Source organism: Salvelinus fontinalis, chromosome 21 (assembly GCF_029448725.1).
Source record: "Salvelinus fontinalis isolate EN_2023a chromosome 21, ASM2944872v1, whole genome shotgun sequence".
In the NCBI taxonomy this organism is placed as follows: Eukaryota; Metazoa; Chordata; class Actinopteri; order Salmoniformes; family Salmonidae; genus Salvelinus; species Salvelinus fontinalis.
The window spans coordinates 22,785,447-22,805,360 of record NC_074685.1 but is presented as its reverse complement, the minus strand read 5'-3'; the positions used below and the strand labels follow the sequence as shown (position 1 = coordinate 22,805,360).

General features: G+C 42.3%; 1 protein-coding gene across 5 annotated transcripts in view; it reads right to left on the bottom strand.

Annotated features, from left to right (window-relative positions):
* The window catches only part of LOC129818464 (regulator of G-protein signaling 3-like), a 229,817-nt gene that overhangs the window by 158,821 nt on the left and 51,082 nt on the right, over positions 1-19,914 (bottom strand). For all 5 annotated transcript variants that reach the window (XM_055874372.1, XM_055874371.1, XM_055874368.1 and 2 more), the window contains one exon: positions 6,078-6,189. In XM_055874372.1, coding sequence (XP_055730347.1) covers positions 6,078-6,189 — 112 coding nt within the window. The remainder of the gene's footprint in view (positions 1-6,077; positions 6,190-19,914) is intronic.

Genomic DNA, 19,914 nt, shown 5'->3' with positions numbered 1-19,914 from the left:
CCACTTACTAATAAGCATGCACCCATTAAGAAAATTACATTAAAAACTGTTAAATCTACCCAACGTGGACCTTGCCGTTATATCTCTTGACGCCGAAAAGGCTTTTGACCAAGTTGAGTGGTCCTATCTATTCAAGGTCCTACAGAAATGTAATATTGGAGATGGGTTCATAAATTGGATCCAGCTTTTATATAGGAACCCCTGTGCGAGAATACTCACTAACCAATCATTGTCGCCACGATTTATCCTTTACAGAGGGACAAGGCAGGGTTGTGCGCAGTCGCCTATGCTCTTCGCCCTAATCATTGAACCTCTCGCTCAGGCGATCAGATCTCATGCAGCAATACACGGCTATAATACTAAAGATACTCTAAATAAGATTTCCCTATACGCAGATGACATTCTCCTCTATGTAACAGAACCCCAAGCTAGTATTCCAGCTATTCTTGATGTGATTAATTTGTTTGGTACCTTCTCGGGATACAGAATAAATTGGAACAAGAGTGAATTAATGCCAATTCACTCTTGTTCCAACAAAACACCTCCTGGTTAGAACATCTTCCAGTCAAGATATCTTCAGAAAAATGTACCTATCTAGGAATTGTAGTTACCAAACAATACTCCTTACTATTTAAAGAGAATTTCCCCTCTCTGATGCAAAAACTCAAGACAAACATACAATTTTGGAGAACTCTCCCAATTTCTCTGCTCGGAAGAATTAATGCCATTAAAATGGTCTCCCCCCCACAACTGCTCTACCTATACCAGAACATCCCAGTATTCATACCTAAATCCTTTCATAAACATCTGGACTCAATTATCAATCCTTTCATCTGGGATTATAAAACACACAGGATAGGTAAAAAAACACCTCTGCAAATCCAAAACGGAAGGAGGATTGTCTCTCCCAAATTTTATATTTTATTACTGGGCCGCTAACCTCCGCGCTGTTACGTTTTTGCTGGATGACGCACGTCCGTCACCCAGCTGGCTTAGTATGGAGCGTGAGGAGTGTCACCCCTTCTCTATTGGTGCTGTGATTTTGTCGCCTGTCAATCTGGAGAGGTCACTTTATCGTAACAACCCTATTATACATAGCACAATCCGAATCTGGAAGCAAATTAAAATCCACTTTGAGCTTAGACCAATGTCATTCATGCTCCCTGTTGCCAGGAACCCCTCCTTTGCCCCCTCTACCCTTGATAACACCTTTGAGCAATGGGGAGAGTTGGGGATAAGTACCATAGGGGATTTATATATAGAAGGGACCTTTGCTTCCTTTGAGTTGCTAAAGGGAAACCTATAATCTTCCCAGAAGTAACTTTTTCAGAGACCTACAAATCAGAGACTATGTTAGAAAACACCTCCCAACATTTGGGAACGCTAAGCCTTCCATGTTTGACGGATGCATAAAAACCTCCCCCACCTCAGACAAACTGATATCTCGTCTAAATGATGCTTTTCAATCTGTTAGCACACCTTCTACAGATGCCATTAAGGCAAAATGGGAGGAAGAACTAGGGACTGACATTTCGGTGGCAGACTGGGAAGATAGCTTGGAGTATATCCACACCTGCTCCATTAACTCCAGACATCGTCTCATACAATTCAAGGTATTACACAGATTACACTATTCCAAAACCAAACTGCAGAGGATATTTCCTGATACATCCCCTATGTGTGATAAATGTCAGGCTGCACAGGGTACACTTCTCCACTGCTTTGCCCTATGCTCTAGTTTGTATGGTTATTGGTGTGGAATTTTTGGAGTTCTGGATACTTCAATTGACCCAGACCCGCTTCTGATAATCCTGGGAGTGTCTGATTCCCTAAACGGATTAACCAACCCTCAAAAACAACTCGACTCTTACAGTCTCATTTCGGCAAAAAAAACTAATCTCGTTGTTTTGGAAAAGGAGGGAAGCGCCCACTACCAAAATATGGCTCAGCGAATTGGCAAACACTGTACACTTAGAAAGAATTAAATATATACTGACCAATAAATTATCAACATTTGATCAAATCTGGCAACCTTTCCTCTCTTACTTGGCCTATTCGGCGCTGTGGATTTGTACTTTTTAACGCACTCTCAATTGTAATATTTGAATCCACCTTTGGGCAGCATGTGCTGGCACCGCCACCCGAGCAGTCGGGAGGGAAATAGGGGGAAGGGATAAAGGGGGGGAAGAAGTGGGGGAGGGATAAAGGGGAGGACATCTACCCTCTTTCTTTCTACCTGTCCCTGTTCTGTATGTCTTGTTTTGTAATATTTGTTTTGTACCCAGAACTCTGGGTCTTTTTGTTTCAGTCTGCTCTTTTATGTTTAGATAAGAATTGTATACCTGTCTTTTATACCTATACACCATTCTTGTGTGTGTTGAATAAAAAATATTTGAACGGGGGGAAAAAGAAAGAAAAAAAAACTGTTAAATCCCTGTGGATTGATGAGGAATTGAAAAACTGTATGGTTGAAAGGGATGAGGCAAAATAAATGGCAAATAGGTCTGGCTGTACAACCAATTGGCAAACGTACTGCAAATTGAGATATAATATGACTAAACTGAATAAAAAGAAGAAGAAACTACACTATTAAACAATGATAAATGGCATAAAGAATGTGGGGCACCTTAAAAGACATTTTAGGCAAAAAGGAAAACTCCGCTCTATCATTCATTGAATCAGATGGCTCATTAATCACAAAACCCACTGATATTGCCAACTACTTTAATGATTTTTAGCTAATGTAGATTATCTTCTTATGGCTTGGGGGCAGTATTTCGACATCTGGATGAGAAGCGTGCCCAAAGTAAACTGCCTGTTACTCAGGCCCAGTAGCTAGGATATGCATATAATTGGTAGATTTGGATAGAAAACACTCTAAAGTTACCAAAACTGTTAAGATAACATCTGTGAGTAAAACATAACTGATATGGCAGGCAAATACCTAAGGAAAATCCATCCAGGAAGTGGGATTTTTTATGTGGGTAGGTTTCAATTGAATGCCTATAGAGTATCTGTAACGGGCTCTCATCGAAAGGAGTGGACCAAAGCGCAGCGTGGAAAGTGTTCATGATATTTATTTTCAAAAAAACACTCAAACAAAATAACCAAAGTGAAACGAAAGCGCACAGTTCTGTAAGGCAAATAAACTATACAGAAAACAAGATCCCACAAAACCCAAACGGAAAATGACAACTTATATATGATCCCCAATCAGAGACAACGATAGACAGCTGCCTCTGATTGGGAACCACACTCGGCCAAAACAAAGAAATAAACAACATAGATTTTCCCACCCGAGTCACACCCTGACCTAACCAAACATAGAGAGTAATAGGGATCTCTAAGGTCAGGGCGTGACAGTATCTAATGGGTTAGGACCCAGATTGCAGTTCCTATGGCTTCCACTAGATGTCAACAGTCTTTAGACATTGTTTCAGGCTTGTTTTCTGGAAAATGAAGAAGAATGAGACCTTTCTGTCAGTGGACTGTAGAATCATGCAGTGCTGGTTTGCGCGTGTGACCGAGTGCACACCCTTCGTTGTTTTTCCTTTCTATTTATTATGCTATTGTCCGGGTGAAATAATATAGATTATTTAGACAATTGACAACTTGAGCATTAATTATAAACATCGTTTAACATGTTTCGACAAACTCTACCTAGTTCCATTAGGATGTATTCATCTGCATGTTTTGACCATCGTTGATTGAGCCAGTGGATTACTGAATAAAATGCGCCAACATAACTGAGTTTTTAGGATATAAAGAGGGACTTTATCAAACAAAACAAACATTTATTGTGTAGCTGGTGACTGCAACCAGATGAAGATCTTCAAAGGTAAGTGATTAATTCTGTCACGCCCTGACCGTAGAGATCCTTTTTATGTCTCTATTTTGGTTGGTCAGGGCGTGAGTTTGGGTGGGCATTCTATGTCTGGTGTTCTATGTTGTCTATTTCTTTGTGTTTGGCCGTGTGTGGTTCTCAATCAGAGGCAGCTGTCTATCGTTGTCTCTGATTGAGAACCATATTTAGGTAGCCTGTTTTCCCACTTTGAGTTGTGAGTGATTATTTTCTGTTTAGTGTTTTTCGTCACCTTACAGAACTGTTCGTTTGTCGTGTTGTTGTTTTGTTAGAGTGTTCATATTTATTAAAATAACGTATTATGAATACTTACCACGCTGCACCTTGGTCCTCTTCTCCTTCTCCCGACGACATTCGTTACATTATCGCTATTTCTGACTTTCGTGACTCCTCTACTTGGTTGGAAAATATTTGTATGCTATTGTAAGCGGGGCGCTGTCCTCGGATAATCGCATGGTATGCTTTCGCCGTAAAGCCTTTTTGAAATCTGACAAAGCCGCTGGATTAACAAGAAGTTCATCTTTAAGCCGATGTATAAAACTTGTATTTTTATTAATGTTTATTATGACTATTTCTGTATTTTGAATTTGGTGCTCTGCAATTTCACCGGATGTTGTCGAGGTGGTTCTCTAGCGGAACGCCTGCTCCAGAGAGGTTATCTAATTTAGGCATGACATACCAGCAACAAATCCTGACACTTCACATCCAAATATATCTGACCAAATTATGAAAGACAAGCATTGTCATTTTGAATTCCAGAAAGTAAGTGTGGAAGAAGTGAAAACATTATTGTTGTCTATCAACAATAACAAGCCACCGGGTTCTGACAACTTGGATGGAACATTTTTGAGGATAATAGAGGACAATATTGCCACTCCTATCTGCCATATCTTCAATTTAAGCCTACTAGAAAGTGTGTGCCTTCAGGCCTGGAGGTAAGCAAAAGTTATTCCCCTCCTTTCAGGATACTAAAGCACCTTTTACTGGCTCAAATACCCGACCAATCAGCCTGTTACCAACGCTTTGTAAACTTTTTTATTTTCTATTGTTGTTGACAAGAAACAACGCTATTTTACAGTAAACAAATTAACGACAGACTTTCATCACGCTTGTAGGGAAGGACAGTCAACAAGCACAGCACTTACACAAATGACTGATGAATGGCTGAGAGAAATGTATGATAGAAAGATTGTTTTGTTAGCCTTCACTGCGGCTTTTGATATTATTGATCATATTCTGTTTCTGAAAAAACATATGTTTTATGGCTTTACACACCCTGCTATATTCTGGATGAAGAGTTACCTGTCTAACAGAATGCAGAGGTAGAATCAGGAATTCCCCAGGGCAGCTGTCTAGGCCCCGTACATTTTTCAAACTTTACTAACGACATGACACTGGCTTTGGGTAAAGCCAGTGTGTCTATGTATGCGGATGACTCAACACTATTCACGTCAGCTACCACAGCAACTGAAATGACTGCAAGTCATAAGTTAGTCCTAGATATTTCAAAAACTTAAAGCATTGTATATGGGACAAATCATTCATTAAACCCTAAACCTCAAAGTGGAGAAGAGACTGACTTCATCACTACTTGTATTTGTGAGAGATATTGACATGTTGAATGCACCAAGCTGTCTGTTTCAACTATTGGCACACAGCTCAGACACCCATGCATACCCCACAAGACATGTCACCAGAGGTCTCTTCACAGTCCCCAAGTCTGGAAAAGACTATGGGAAGCGCACAGTACTACATAGAGCCATGACTACATGGAACTCTATTCCACATCAAGTAACTCATGCAAGCAGTAAAATTAGATTTAAAAAACAGATAAAAATACACCTTATGGATCTCTATCTTACAGGGAGATTTCCTTGTAATTCACTGTTGCTGGCCTACACATGGTAGATGCTAAGGGTCCGATTTAGAGTAAGGTCCACGTCAAGGGTCAGCAACTAGTACCTCCTTCTCGTCTCAACTGTTTTTAGGAAATCCATCCTGTAGTCTCAGCATTGTCTGAGGTTGAGGGTTTGAGGGTAACTGTCAAGTCTATGATCGGTCAGGTCAACAAGGTCAAGGTTGGGCCTATGGGGTTTATGCATTGACCGTCAAAGCTGTCTTAGGGACAGGGGGGTTAAAGGGGTTCATGTTGGGGTCATGTCTGTTAGCACCAGGGCCAGCACTAAGGTTTCTGTTTAAGGGTTGAAACACTGACCGTCCTGTAGCCGTAGTTGTCTGAGAAATAGAGGGTTCTGTAGGACGTTACATCTCCCTGGTTCATCCTCTCTGGTCACCAACATCAGGTCTGTATAGATGAACACGGTCACCTACAGAGAGAGAGATAAAAGAGAGAGATAAAAGAGAGAGATAAAAGAGAGAGAGAGAGAGAGAGAGAGAGATAAAAGAGAGAGAGAGATAAAAGAGAGAGAGAGAGAGAGAGATAAAAGAGAGAGAGAGAGAGAGAGAGATAAAAGAGAGAGAGAGAGAGAGAGATAAAAGAGAGAGAGAGAGAGAGAGAGATAAAAGAGAGAGAGAGAGAGAGAGAGATAAAAGAGAGAGAGAGAGAGAGAGAGAGATAAAAGAGAGAGAGAGAGAGAGAGAGAGAGAGATAAAAGAGAGAGAGAGAGAGAGAGAGAGAGATAAAAGAGAGAGAGAGAGAGAGAGAGAGATAAAAGAGAGAGAGAGAGAGAGAGAGAGAGAGAGAATGAGTTAAAATTGGCTGAGAATCTCATATCGCTAAATCTCGACATAACAGCACAATGCATATATTGCAAAAAAGTTGACATTGACCCACAACACACTAGATGCTCTTTTGCCAAACACATACTCATAAGCACACACAAACTCACAAACACAAACATGCTTGCTTATCAAATCAAATTATATTATATTGGTTGCATACACATACTTAGCAGATGTTATTGCAGGTGTTGATAATGCTTGAGTTCCTAGCTCCAACAGTGCAGTAACATCTAACAATTAGGGCGAGTAATGTTGGAGTCTGGAGTGTATATACAGTTGAAGTCGGAAGTTTACATACACCTTAGCCAAATACATTTAAACTCAGTTTTTCACAATTCCTGACATTTAATCCGAGCTAAAATTCCCTGTCTTAGGTCAGTTAGGAACACTACCTTATTTTAAGAATTTTGCCCCATTCCTCCTGACAGAGCTGGTGTAACTGAGTCAGAATTATAGGCCTCCTTGCTCGAAAAACACTTTTTCAGTTCTGCCCACAAATTTTCTATAAGATTGAGGTCAGGGCTTTGTGATGGCCACTCCAATACCTTGACTTCGTTGTCCTTAAGCCATTTGGCCACAACTTTGGAAGTATGCTTGGGGTCATTGTCCATTTGGAAGACCTATTTACGACCAGGTTTTAACTTCCTGACTGATGTCTTGAGATGTTGCTTCAATATATCCACAAAATTTCCTGTGCTCATGATGCGATCTATTTTGTGAAGTGAAACAGTCCCTCCTGCAGCAAAGCACCCCCACAACATGATGCTGCCACCCCCGTGCTTCATGGTTGGGATGGTGTTCTTCGGCTTGCAAGCCTCCCCCTTTTCCTCCAAACATAATGATGGTTATTATGGCCAAACAGTTCTATTTTCGTTTCATCAGACCAGAGGACATTTCTCCAAAAAGTACGCTCTTTGTCCCCATGTGCAGTTGCAAACTGTGGTCTGGATTTTTTATGGCGGTTTTGGAGCAGTGGTTTCTTCCTTGCTGAGCGGCCTTTCAGGTTATGTGGATATAGGATTCGTTTTACTGTGGATATGGATACTTGTGTACCTGTTTCCTCCAGTATCTTCACAAGGTCCTTTGCTGTTGTTCTGGGATTGATTTGCACTTTTCGCACCGAAGAACGTTCATCTCTAGGAGACAGAACGTGTCTCCTTCCTGAGCGGTATGATGGTTGCGTGTTCTCATGGTGTTTATAATTGCGTACTATTGTTTGTACAGATAAACGTGGTACCTTCAGGTGTTTGGAAATTGCTCCCAAGGATGAACCAGACTTGTGGAGGTCTACAATTTTTTTTCTGAGGTCTTGGCTGATTTCTTTTGATTTTCCCAGGATGTCAAGCAAAGAGACACAGAGTTTGAAGGTAGACCTTGACATACATCCACAGATACACCTCCAATTTCCTCAAATGATGTCAATTAGCCTATCAGAAGCTTCTAAAGCCATGACATCATTTTCTGGAATTTTCCAAGCTGTTTAAAGGCACAGTCAACTTAGTGTATGTAAACTTCCGACCCACTGGAATTGTGATCCTGTGAATTATAAGTGAAAAAATCTGTCTGTAAACAATTGTTGGAAAAATTACAGTAGTTTTAATGACTCCAACCTAAGTGTATGTAAACTTCAGTATTCAACTGTATATATATATATATATATATATATATATATATATATATATATATATATATATATATATATATATATATATATATATATATGTATATACACTGCTCAAAAAAAAGGGAACACTAAAATAACACATCCTAGATCTGAATGAATGAAATATTCTTATTAAATACTTTTTTCTTTACACAGTTGAATGTTCTGACAACAAAATCACAGAGAAATGATCAATGGAAATCAAATTTAGCAACCCATGAAGGTCTGGATTTGGAGTCACACTCAAAATTAAAGTGGAAAACCACACTACAGGCTGATCCAACTTTGATGTAATGTCCTTAAAACAAGTCAAAATAAGGCTCAGTAGTGTGTGTGGCCTCCACGTGCCTGTATGACCTCTCTACAACGCCTAGGCATGCTCCTGATGAGGTGGCGGATGGTCTCCTGAGGGATCTCCTCCCAGAGCTGGACTAAAGCATCCGCCAACTCCTGGACAGTCTGTGGTGCAACGTGGCGTTGGTGGATGGAGCGAGACATGATGTCCCAGATGTGCTCAATTGGATTCAGGTCTGGGGAACGGGCGGGCCAGTCCATAGCATCAATGCCTTCCTCTTGCAGGAACTGCTGACACACTCCAGCCACATGAGGTCTAGCATTGTCTTGCATTAGGAGGAACCCAGGGCCAACCGCACCAGCATATGGTCTCACAAGGGGTCTGAGGATCTCATCTCGGTTCCTAATGGCAGTCAGGCTACCTCTGGCGATCACATGGAGGGCTGTGCGGCCCCCCAAAGAAATGCCACCCCACTGACCCACCGCCAAACCGGTCATGCTGGAGGATGTTGCAGGCAGCAGAATGTTCTCCACGGCGTCTCCAGACTCTGTCACGTCTGTCACATGTGCTCATGTGCTCAGTGTGAACCTGCTTTCATCTGTGAAGAGCACAGGGCGCCAGTGGCGAATTTGCCAATCTTGGTGTTCTCTGGCAAATGCCAAACGTCCTGCACGGTGTTGGGCTGTAAGCACAACCTCCACCTGTGGACATCGGGCCCTCATACCACACTCATGGAGTCTGTTTCTGAGCGTTTGAGCAGACACATGCACATTTGTGGCCTGCTGGAGGTTATTTTGCAGGGCTCTGGCAGTGCTCCTCCTTGCACAAAGGCGAAGGTAGCGGTCCTGCTGCTGGGTTGTTGCCCTCCTACGACCTCCTCCACGTCTCCTGATGTACTGGCCTGTCTCCTGGTAGCGCCTCCATGCTCTGGACACTACGCTGACAGACACAGCAAACCTTCTTGCCACAGCTCGCATTGATGTGCCATCCTGGATGAGCTGCACTACCTGAGCCACTTGTGTGGGTTGTAGACTCCGTCTCATGCTACCACTAGAGTGAAAGCACCGCCAGCATTCAAAAGTGACCAAAACATCAGCCAGGAAGCATAGGAACTGAGAAGTGGTCTGTGGTCACCACCTGCAGAACCACTCCTTTATTGGGGGTGTCTTGCTAATTGCCTATAATTTCCACCTTTTGTCTATTCCATTTGCACAACAATATGTGAAATGTATTGTCAATCAGTGTTGCTTCCTAAGTGGACAGTTTGATTTCACAGAGGTGTGATTGACTTGGAGTTACATTGTGTTGTGTGTTCCCTTTATTTTTTTGAGCAGTGTATATATGTATATTCAATATATATATAGTATATAAAGTAGATACAGTACCAGTCAAAAGTTTGGACACACCTACTCATTCAAGGGTTTTTCTTTATTTTACTATTTTACACATTGTAGAATAATAGTGAAGTGAACAAAACTATGAAGTAACACATATGGAATCATGCAGTAACCAAAAGATTGTTAAACAAATCAAAATATATTTTATATTTGAGATTCTTCAAAGTAGCCACCCTTTGCCTTGATGACAGCTTTGCACAGTCTTGGAATTCTCTCAACCAGCATCATGAAGAATGCTTTTCCAAGAGTCTTGAAGGAGTTCCCACATATGCTAAGCACTTGTTGGCTGGATTTCCTTCCCTCTGCGGTCCAACTCATCCCAAACCATCTCAATTGGGTTGAGGTTGGGTGATTGTGGAGAACAGGCAATCTGATGCAGCACTCCATCACTCTCTTTCTTGGTCAAATAGCGCTTACACAGCCTGGAGGTGTGTTGGTTCATTGTCTTGTTGAAAAACAAATGACAGTCCCAATAAGCAAAAACCAGATGGGATGGCGTATCGCTGCAGAATACTGTGGTAACCATGCTGGTTAAGTCTGCCTTGAATTCTAAATAAATCACAGACAGCGTCACCAGCAAAACACTCCCACACCATCACACCTCCTCCTCCATGCTTCAAGGTGGGAAACACACATGCAAAAATCATCCGTTCACCTACTCTGCATCTCACAAAGACACGGTGGTTGGAACCAAAAATCTCAAAGTTGGACTCATGAGACCAAAGGACAGATTTCCACCGGTCTAATGTCCATTGCTCATGTTTCTTGGCCCAAGCAAATCTCTTCTTGTTATTGGTGTCCTTTAGTAGTGGTTTCTTTGCAGAAATTTGATCATGAAGGTCTGATTCATGCAGTCTCCTCTGAACAGTTGATGTTGAGATGTGTCTCTTACTTGAACTCTGTGAAGCATTTATTTGGCCTGCAATCTGAGGCTTTTTTTTTTGCTACTGCACTTGAAGAAACTTTCAAAGTTCTTGAAATATTCAGGATTGACTGACCTTCATGTCTTAAAGTAATGATGTACTGTCATTTGTCTTTGCTTAATTGAGCTGTTCTTGCCATAATATGGACTTGATCTTTTACCAAATAGGGCAATCTACTGTATACTACCCCTACTTTGTCACAACACAACTGATAGGCTGAAACACATTAAGAAGAAAATAAATTCCACAAATTAACTTTTAACAAGGCACACCTGTTAATTGAAATGCATTCCAGGTGACTACCTCATTAAACTGTTTGAGAGAATGCCAAGAGTGTGCAAAGCTGTCATCAAGGCAAAGGGTGGCTACTTTAAATAATCTAAATTCTAAAATATGTTTGTTCAACACTGTGTGTGTGATGGGATGTATAGATACTATGGACAGTATATGGATAGAATATGTAGTACATCTGACGAATTGTACAACAATAGTTAAATAGGATAGGCCTTGACTTGAATACTTTATATACATATGAAGTGGGTTAAACAGTGTGTAAACATTATTAAAGTGACCAGTGTTCCATGGTTGAGTAACCGAGTGGTAGCCAGCTAGTGACAGTGACTAAGTTCAGGGCAGGGTACTGGGCGGAGGCCGGCTAGTGTTGACTGTTTAACAGTCTAATGGCCTTGAGATAGAAACAGTTTTTCAGTCTCTCGGGCCCAGCTTTGATGCATATGTAATGACTTCGCCTTCTGGATGGTAACAGGGTGTGAACAGGCCGTGGCTTGGGTGGCTGAGTTCCTTGATGATCTTCTTGGCCTTCCTGTGACACTGGGTGCTGTAGATGTCCTTGGAGGGCAGACAGTTTGCCCCCGGTGATGAGATGGGCAGACTGCACCAACCTCTGGAGAGCCCTATGGTTGTGGACGGTGCAGTTGCCGTATCAGGTAGTGATACAGCCCGACAGGTTGCTCTCAATGGTGCATCTGTAAAAGTTTGTGAGGGTCTTAGGGGCCACGCTGGATTTCTTTAGGCTCCTGAGGTTGAAGAGGCGCTGTTGCTTCTTTTTCATCACACTGTCTACATTAGTGGACCATTTCAGATTGTCAGTGATGTATATGCCAAAGAACTTTAAGCTTTTTTCACCTTCTCCACTGCAGCCATGTCGATGTGGATGGGGGCGTGCTCTCTCTGCTGTCTCTTGAAGTCCACGATCAGTTACTTTGTTTTGTTGTTGTTGAAAGAGAGGTTATTTTCCTGGCACCACTCCACACCCTCACCTCCTCCTTGTAGGCTGTCTCATCTCATCATCGTTGGTAATCAGGCTCAGGTGGTGAAATGGTTTGAAAACTTGATGATTGAGTTGGAGACGTGTGTGGCCACGCAGTAATGGGTGAACAGGGAGTACAGGATGAGGCTGAGCACATATCCTTTTGGGGCCCCTGTGTTAAGTATCAGCATAGTGGAGGTATTATTGCCTACCTTCACCACCTGGGGGCGGACCATCAGGAAGTCCAGGATCCATTTGCACAGGGCAGGGTTCAGACCCAGGGCCCTGAGGTTAGTGATGAGTTTGGAGGGTACTATGGTGTTGAAGGCTGAGCTGTAGCCAATGAACACTATTCTTACATAAATATTCCTCTTGTCCAGATGGGAAAGGCAGTGTGCAGTGCGATGGCGATTTCATCATCCCTGAATCTATTGGGGTGGTAGTCAAATTACAGTGGGTCTAGTGTGTCGGTTAAGTTGGAGGTGATTTGATCCTTAACTAGCCTCTCAAAACACTTCATGATGACAGAAGTGAGTGCTACGCAGCAATAGTAATACCTTCACTTTCTTGGGTACAGGAACAATGGTGGTCATCTTGAAGCAAGTTGGGACAACAGACTGGGATAGGGAGAGATTTAATATGTCCCTAAACATACCGTCTAGGTCGGCAGCCTTGCCAGGGTTAACACGCTTAAATGTCTTACTCACGTCGGCCACAAAGAATGAGATCTCACAGTCCATGGGAGTGGTGGTGGCCCGCGTCAGCGGCATCGTGTTTTCCTCGAAGCGGGCGAATAAAGTGTTTAGCTTGTCCAGGAGCAAGACGTCAGTGTTAGCAACGTGGCTGGTTTTCCTTTTATAATCCGTGATTGTCTGGAGTCCCTGCCACATACGCCTCATATCTGAGCCGTTGAACTGGGACTCCACTTTTTCTCTGTACTGACATTTTGCCTTACGAACGGCATAACTGGACTATTTGTACTAAACCATATTCCCAGTCACCATGCTGTGGTTAAATACAGTGATTCATGAATGCTGCCATCTATTCACAGTTTTTGGTTTGGATAAGTTTTAATCATCACAGTGGGAACAACATCCCCTATACACTTTCTGATAAACTCACTCACCATGTCAGTGTATAAGTCAATGTTATTGTCAGAGGCAACCCGGAACATATCCCAGTCCAAGTGAATAAAGCATGGATTCCGATTGGTCAGACCAGTGTTGAACAGTACCACAGGTACTTTCTGTTTGATTTTCTATCTATAGGAAGGGAGGAGCAGGATGGAGGCGTGATCTGATTTGCGAAAGGGAGGGTGGGGGAGGGTCTTGTAGCCATCCTGGAATGGAGAGTAGCAAGGGTGGAAAGTTTTTGATGCATGAATGGCGCAGACAATGTGTTGATAAAACTTTGTCCAGTGTAGTTCCTTGAGAGCTTTTGTGGTATCGGCTTGAGGGGGAATATACAAATAGACCAAATAGAATTCTCTCTGGAGATAATACGGTCGGCATTTGATTGTGAGGTATTCTAGGTCAGATGAACAAAAGGACTTGAGTTCCTGTATGTTACCACAATCAGACCATGAGTAGTTAATCATGAAACATACACCTCCGCCTTTCTTTTTCCCAGAGAGTCCTTTATTCCGGTCTGCCGAATGTACTGAAAACACAGCTTGCTGTGGGACAGTATAGAGTACAGGGACAGTATAGAGAGCCATGATTCCGTGAAACCGAGTATGTTACAGTCCCTGATGTCTCTCTGGAAGGAGGTCCTCGCCCTGAGCTCATCTACTTTATTGTCCAGGGACTGAACATTACCAAGTAATACACTCGGAAGTGGTGGATGGTATGCACAACTCCTGAGTCGGACTGAAAGTCCACTCCGAAAACCTCTTCTCCACCGGCAGCGTCTTGGAGCAGTCTCTGGGATAAGTGGAATTGCCTTGTGGGGTATGAACAAAAAGTACAATTTAGGAATATAGTATTTCTGGGAGAAATGCTGGTGAGTTACCGCTACTCTAATATCCAAAAGTTATTTTCGGCTGTATGTAATAGTGTAACAGACGTTCTGAGCTAATAATGTAGGAAATAACACATAAAAAACAAAATACTGCCAAGTTGCTTAGGATCCAGAAACAGAATGGCCATGTCTATCGGCTCCATCTTTTCATTGCCAACTGCCCTTCTATGTCAATTATGACATTTCTCATAATCGTCGAAATTGGACACACTTCCCAATCAAAATAATCTTGATATTCCTTTAAATGCTTGAGATGATAATCTTGATAGTATTTTAAAATATTTGATAGATGATCATCTTGATTGTCTTTAACTTCTTGAGAATACAGGGGGTGCTATTTCGCATTAGCATAATTGCCTCTACAGACTAAACTGCCTCTTATTCAATTATTGCTGTTACTATATGCATATAACCATATAGCATTGGATAGAAAACAAGCTATGGTTTCTAAAACCGTTCCAATTGAGTCTCTGAGTCAAACACAGGTCATTTCACAGCACTTTCCCTGAGCCTGAAAAAGATTGCAAGATGTGTATGCTCGCTTCAAAGCTCTGCCTATATATGGTCACGCCACCTATGACCCGAATGACACTTCCTTCTTCTTCCTCCGGGTGTCTGGAAGACGTCAGAGGAGAAATTTTTTGTTTATCTTGTACTGACGTGAAATAAGACTTATTTCTTTAGCGTGACCGACAACTTCCGGTTTCTGAGATGCGCGTTTTCAGAGGTGGCATTGTCTTTTGTTATGCTGACGTTACGGATGAAAACTATCTCCGTGTCGAAGTTTGTTTGCTACATGTGACCATATCACCGTAATGTATGTTTTTTCAATATAGTTTAATCAGATTATTAGAATTTTTTCGGGAGTTTTGCCGTGTTCCGTTCTTTGAGTTTTTTAACTTTGGGAATTGACCGTGCCAGTCGACCAGTACCCAGGCTAAATGAAGAGGGGAGGTTGCCATTGTGAATGGATTGAACGACTCATCAGGACTAAGGACACCTTGATCAACATTCTGATGAAAGACCAGCAATAGTAAGACCCAATTTACGATGTTATTTCATATATCTGTCGTGCATGTGAACTGGTCGGGCGCGTCCAGCCGGTTCTGGCTGGCCTGGTTATGCTAATTAGCGATACATTTTGTTTTCGCTATAAAACATTTAAAAAATCTGAAATATTGTTTGGATTCACCAGATGTTGGGCTTTCAATGTCTGTACGCTGTGTATTTTTTCTGAAATGTTTTAAGACAAGTAATTAGTTATATAACGTTGGTCTCTGTAATTGTTCTAGCTGCATCAGCACTATATCAGATTGCAGCTGCAATGTAGAACTGTGATTTATACCTGAAAAATGCACATTTAAAAAAAAAAAACTATGCTACACCATAAATATGTTATCAGACTGTCATCTTAAGAATTTTTTTGTTGGTTAGTGGCTATCAATATCTTAGTTTAGCCGAATTGGTGATAGCACCTGATGGAGTAAGAAACTGTTGGAGTAAGAAAATGGTGTCATTTTGCTAACGTGTTTAGCTAATAGATTTACATATTGTGTCTTCCCTGTAAAACATTTAAAAAATCTGAAATGGTGGTTTTATTCACAAGATCTGTGTCTTTGGGTGTCTTGGACTTGTGATTTAATGATATTTAGATGCTACTATTTAATTGTGACGCTATGCTAGCGATGCTAATCAGTGTGGGGGGTGTGGGGGGTGCTCCCGGATCCGGGTTAGGTACTCTGTAGAGGTTAAAATGTTTGATAGATGAGAATCTTGATAGTTTTTTAAAATGTTTGACAGATGATAATCACAATAGTTTTTTAAAATGTTTGATAGATGGTAATCTTGATAGTTGTCACCCTGCAATGTCAGAGTAGTTGCGTATCTGGTGTCATGGACAGAGCATCACACACATACTGACACACACACACACATACAAACACACAAACACACAGACACACACACACACACACACACACACACATTCACAGCCCCTCTCGCCTCTTCAAAGTGCCTTCAGAAAAGTGTTAAACTGCAACCTTCTATGCAACAGGAAGTGTAGTTCACACAGGAAGACAGATCACCATGGTCTATAGAGAAACATTGCTTCAACTTCCAAAGCCCCCCTAATGATTACATTTGCATGTTGTGTGAATGCATGACTAAACAAAACCCTAGCTAGTCTAACTTATTAATGAGTTTTCTTGGCATTCTTCTGACCCACTAAAGCAAAAGCCTTGCTAACATAGAGAAATATGAAGGTACAGACACCAGTCCACAACAGCTTGCGGTGTAAGCATTATAAGCACTTTGATTGACTGACTAATGAAACAAACTGGCAGTCACCCTCCCTAAAGACCTATTATGGCTGGTACATGTTTGAAGGGTAGGGGGCTGGGAAAGGTGAGGGTAAAGGAGTGGGAGGCTTGCGTGTGAGAGAAGAGAAGGGTACACACACTGCCTTCCTAAACTGCCTTCCTTCCTGGCCCTAATGTGTGTGTGTTTTGGGTTGTGCTGTGTTGGGGGTATTTTGGCAGAGGGACTTCTCTGTCTCCTGCCTGTCAGTGGATGGTCCAAACAATGAGACAGGCAGGAGAGAGAACGCCTGTTGTTAAGCCTAAACAGACTGGGTTACCCCTCCACTAGCCCTCTATGACCTATTGTAATGTGCTCTTCTCAATGGTGACTGGACGGGTCCTTTGCACTGGAGTTGCTATTAGATGTGTGTGTCTGTTAGTTTTTCAGCATAGTATGTGTATCAGTGAAACTTCACTACACAGGACCGGACCAACACCATATACTCGCCGTTGCCGATGTGAGTAAGACCTTTAAACAGGTCAACATTCACAAGGCCGCAGGGCCAGAGGGATTACCAGGACGTGTACACCGAGCATGCGCTGACCAACTGTCTTCACTGACATTTTCAACCTGTCCCTGGCCGAGTCTGTAATACCTAATATCAAGCAGACCACCATAGTCCCTGTGCCCAAGAACACCAATGTAACCTGCCTAAATGACTACCAACCTGTAGCACTCACGTCTGTAGCCATGAAGTGCTTTAAAAGGCTGGTCATGGTTCACATCAACACTATCATCCCAGACACCCTAGACTCACTCCAGTTTGCATACTGCCCCAACAGATCCGCAATCTCTATTGCACTCAACACTGCCCTTTCCCACCTGGACAAAAGGAACACCTATGTGAGAATGCTATTCATTGACTACAACTCAGCGGTCAACACCAATCGGTGTCCCATCCACGGGACGGTTGAGCTAACGTAGGCTAATGCGATTAGCATGAGGTTGTAAGTAACAAGAACATTTCCCAGGACATAGACATATCTTATATTGTCAGAAAGCTTAAATTCTTGTTAATCTAACTGCACTGTCCAATTTACAGTAGCTATTACAGTGAAATAATTCCATGTGTTTGAGGAGAGTGCACAATTTTGAACATGGAAAGTTATTAATAAACAAATTAGGCACATTTGGGCAGTCTTGATACAACATTTTGAACAGAAATGTAATGGTTCATTGGATCAGTCTAAAACTTCGCAAATACACTGTTGCCATCTAGTGGCCAAAATCTAAATTGCGCCTGGGCTGAAATAATACATTATGGCCTTTCTCTTGCATTTCAAAATTATGGTACAAAAAAAATATAAACGAACGGTTGGTTATTTCTTTGTATTATCTTTTACCAGATCTATTACGTTATATTCTCCGACATTCCTTTCACATTTCCACAAACTTCAAAGTGTTTCCTTTCAAATGGTACCATGAATATGCATATCCATGCTTCAGGGCCGGAGCTACAGGCAGTTAGATTTGGGTATGTCATTTTAGGTGATTTTTTTTTTTTTAAAGGGACGGATCCTTAATTAAAGCTCATCACTAAGCTAAGGACCCTGGGACTAAACACCTCCCTCTGCGTCTGGACCCTGGATTTCCTGACGGGCCACCCCCAGGTGGTAAGGGTAGGCAACAACAAATCTGCCACGCTGATCCTCAACACAGGGGCCCCTCAGGGGTGCATTCTTAGTCCTCTTCTGTTCACCCATAGCTGCGTGGTCAAGCACGACTCCAACACCATCATTAAGTTTGCTGACGACACAATGGTGGTAGGCCTGCTCACCGACAACGATGAGACAGCCTATAGGGATGAGGTCAGAGACCTGGAAATGTGGTGTCAGGATAACAACCTCTCCCTCCACCTGATCAAGACAAAGGAGATATTCATGGACTACAGGAAAAGGAGTGCCGAGCACACCCCCATTCTCAACGACGGGGCTGTAGTGGAGCAGGTTGAGAGCTTCAAGTTCCTTGGTGTCCACATCACCAACAAACTATCACGCTCCAAACACACCAAGACAGTCGTGAAGAGGGCACAACAACTCCTATTCCCCCTCAGGAGACTGAAAAGATTTGGCATGGGTCCTCAAAAGTTCTACAACTGCACCATCGAGAGCATCCTAACTGGTTGCATCACCGCCTGGTATGGCAACTGCTTTGCCTCCGACCGCAAGGCACTACAGAGGGTAATGCGTACAGCCCAGTACATCACAGGGGCAAAGCTTCCTGCCATCCAGGACCTCTATACCAGGCAGTCTCAGAGGAAGGCCCTAGAATTGCCAAAGACACACTTGTCATTGACTGGACCAAAAGGCTTTGTAACAGCTTCTACCCCCAAGCCATAATACTGCTAAACAGATAATCAAATGGCTACCCAGACTATATCAATTGACCCCCCCTTTTTTTACGCTGCTGATACTCGCTGTTTATTACCTATTATCTATGCGTAGTCACTTACCTCTACCTAGATGTACATATTACCTTAAATACCTGTACTCCCTCAGTTTGACTTGGTACTGGTACCCCCTGTATATAGCCTCGTTACTGTTATTTTATTGTTGCTCTTTTATTGTTTACTTTAGTTAATTTAGTAAATATTTTTCTCAACTCTTATTTTTCTTAAAACTCCATTGCTGTTTAAGGGCTTGTAAGTTAGCATTTCACTGCGCATGTGACAAATTTTATATGATTTGAATATACTTTGTGCAATTCTGTTTGCGATAAATAATTCTATGTATCCAAATACTTTATGTGCATGAATGTGTGTGTGTGTGTGTGTGTGTGTGCGTGTGTGTGTGTGTGTGTGTGTGTGTGTGTGTGTGTGTGTGTGTGTGTGTGTGTGTGTGTGTGTGTGTGTGTGTGTGTGTGTGTGTGTGTGTGTGTGTGTGTGTTCATGTCAGTGGTAAGTATTTCCCTGTTTCTCTTAACAGAAGGCACAACACAAACTGTTAAAGGTCAGGCCTCACATTAGTGTTAAACAAACAACACACTCAGTAAACCACCTCTGGGCAACACCAAGGAAGCTACAGCAAAGGTCTTGCATAACATGCATCAACACAGTACAGCAAACAGTGTGTGTAGGCTATGCGTGGGCGGGGCATGTGTTTTTTTGTGTGAATGTGGTTTCTATGCAGATTGAGAGGATGCTGAGGGTCTTGCTGTTGTGGTCTGTTGGTCTGTCTGTCTGTCTGTCTGTCTATGTGGGGGTGGAGTATGGTTGGTGCAGCGATATCAGTAAGCTTATCTCTATACTCGCTATCTTCAGAAAAGCACTCAACCACTATTGCTTGTGTGTGTGTGTGTGTGTGTGTGTGTGTGTGTGTGTGTGTGTGTGTGTGTGTGTGTGTGTGTGTGTGTGTGTGTGTGTGTAGGAGTTTGATGTGCACCCAGG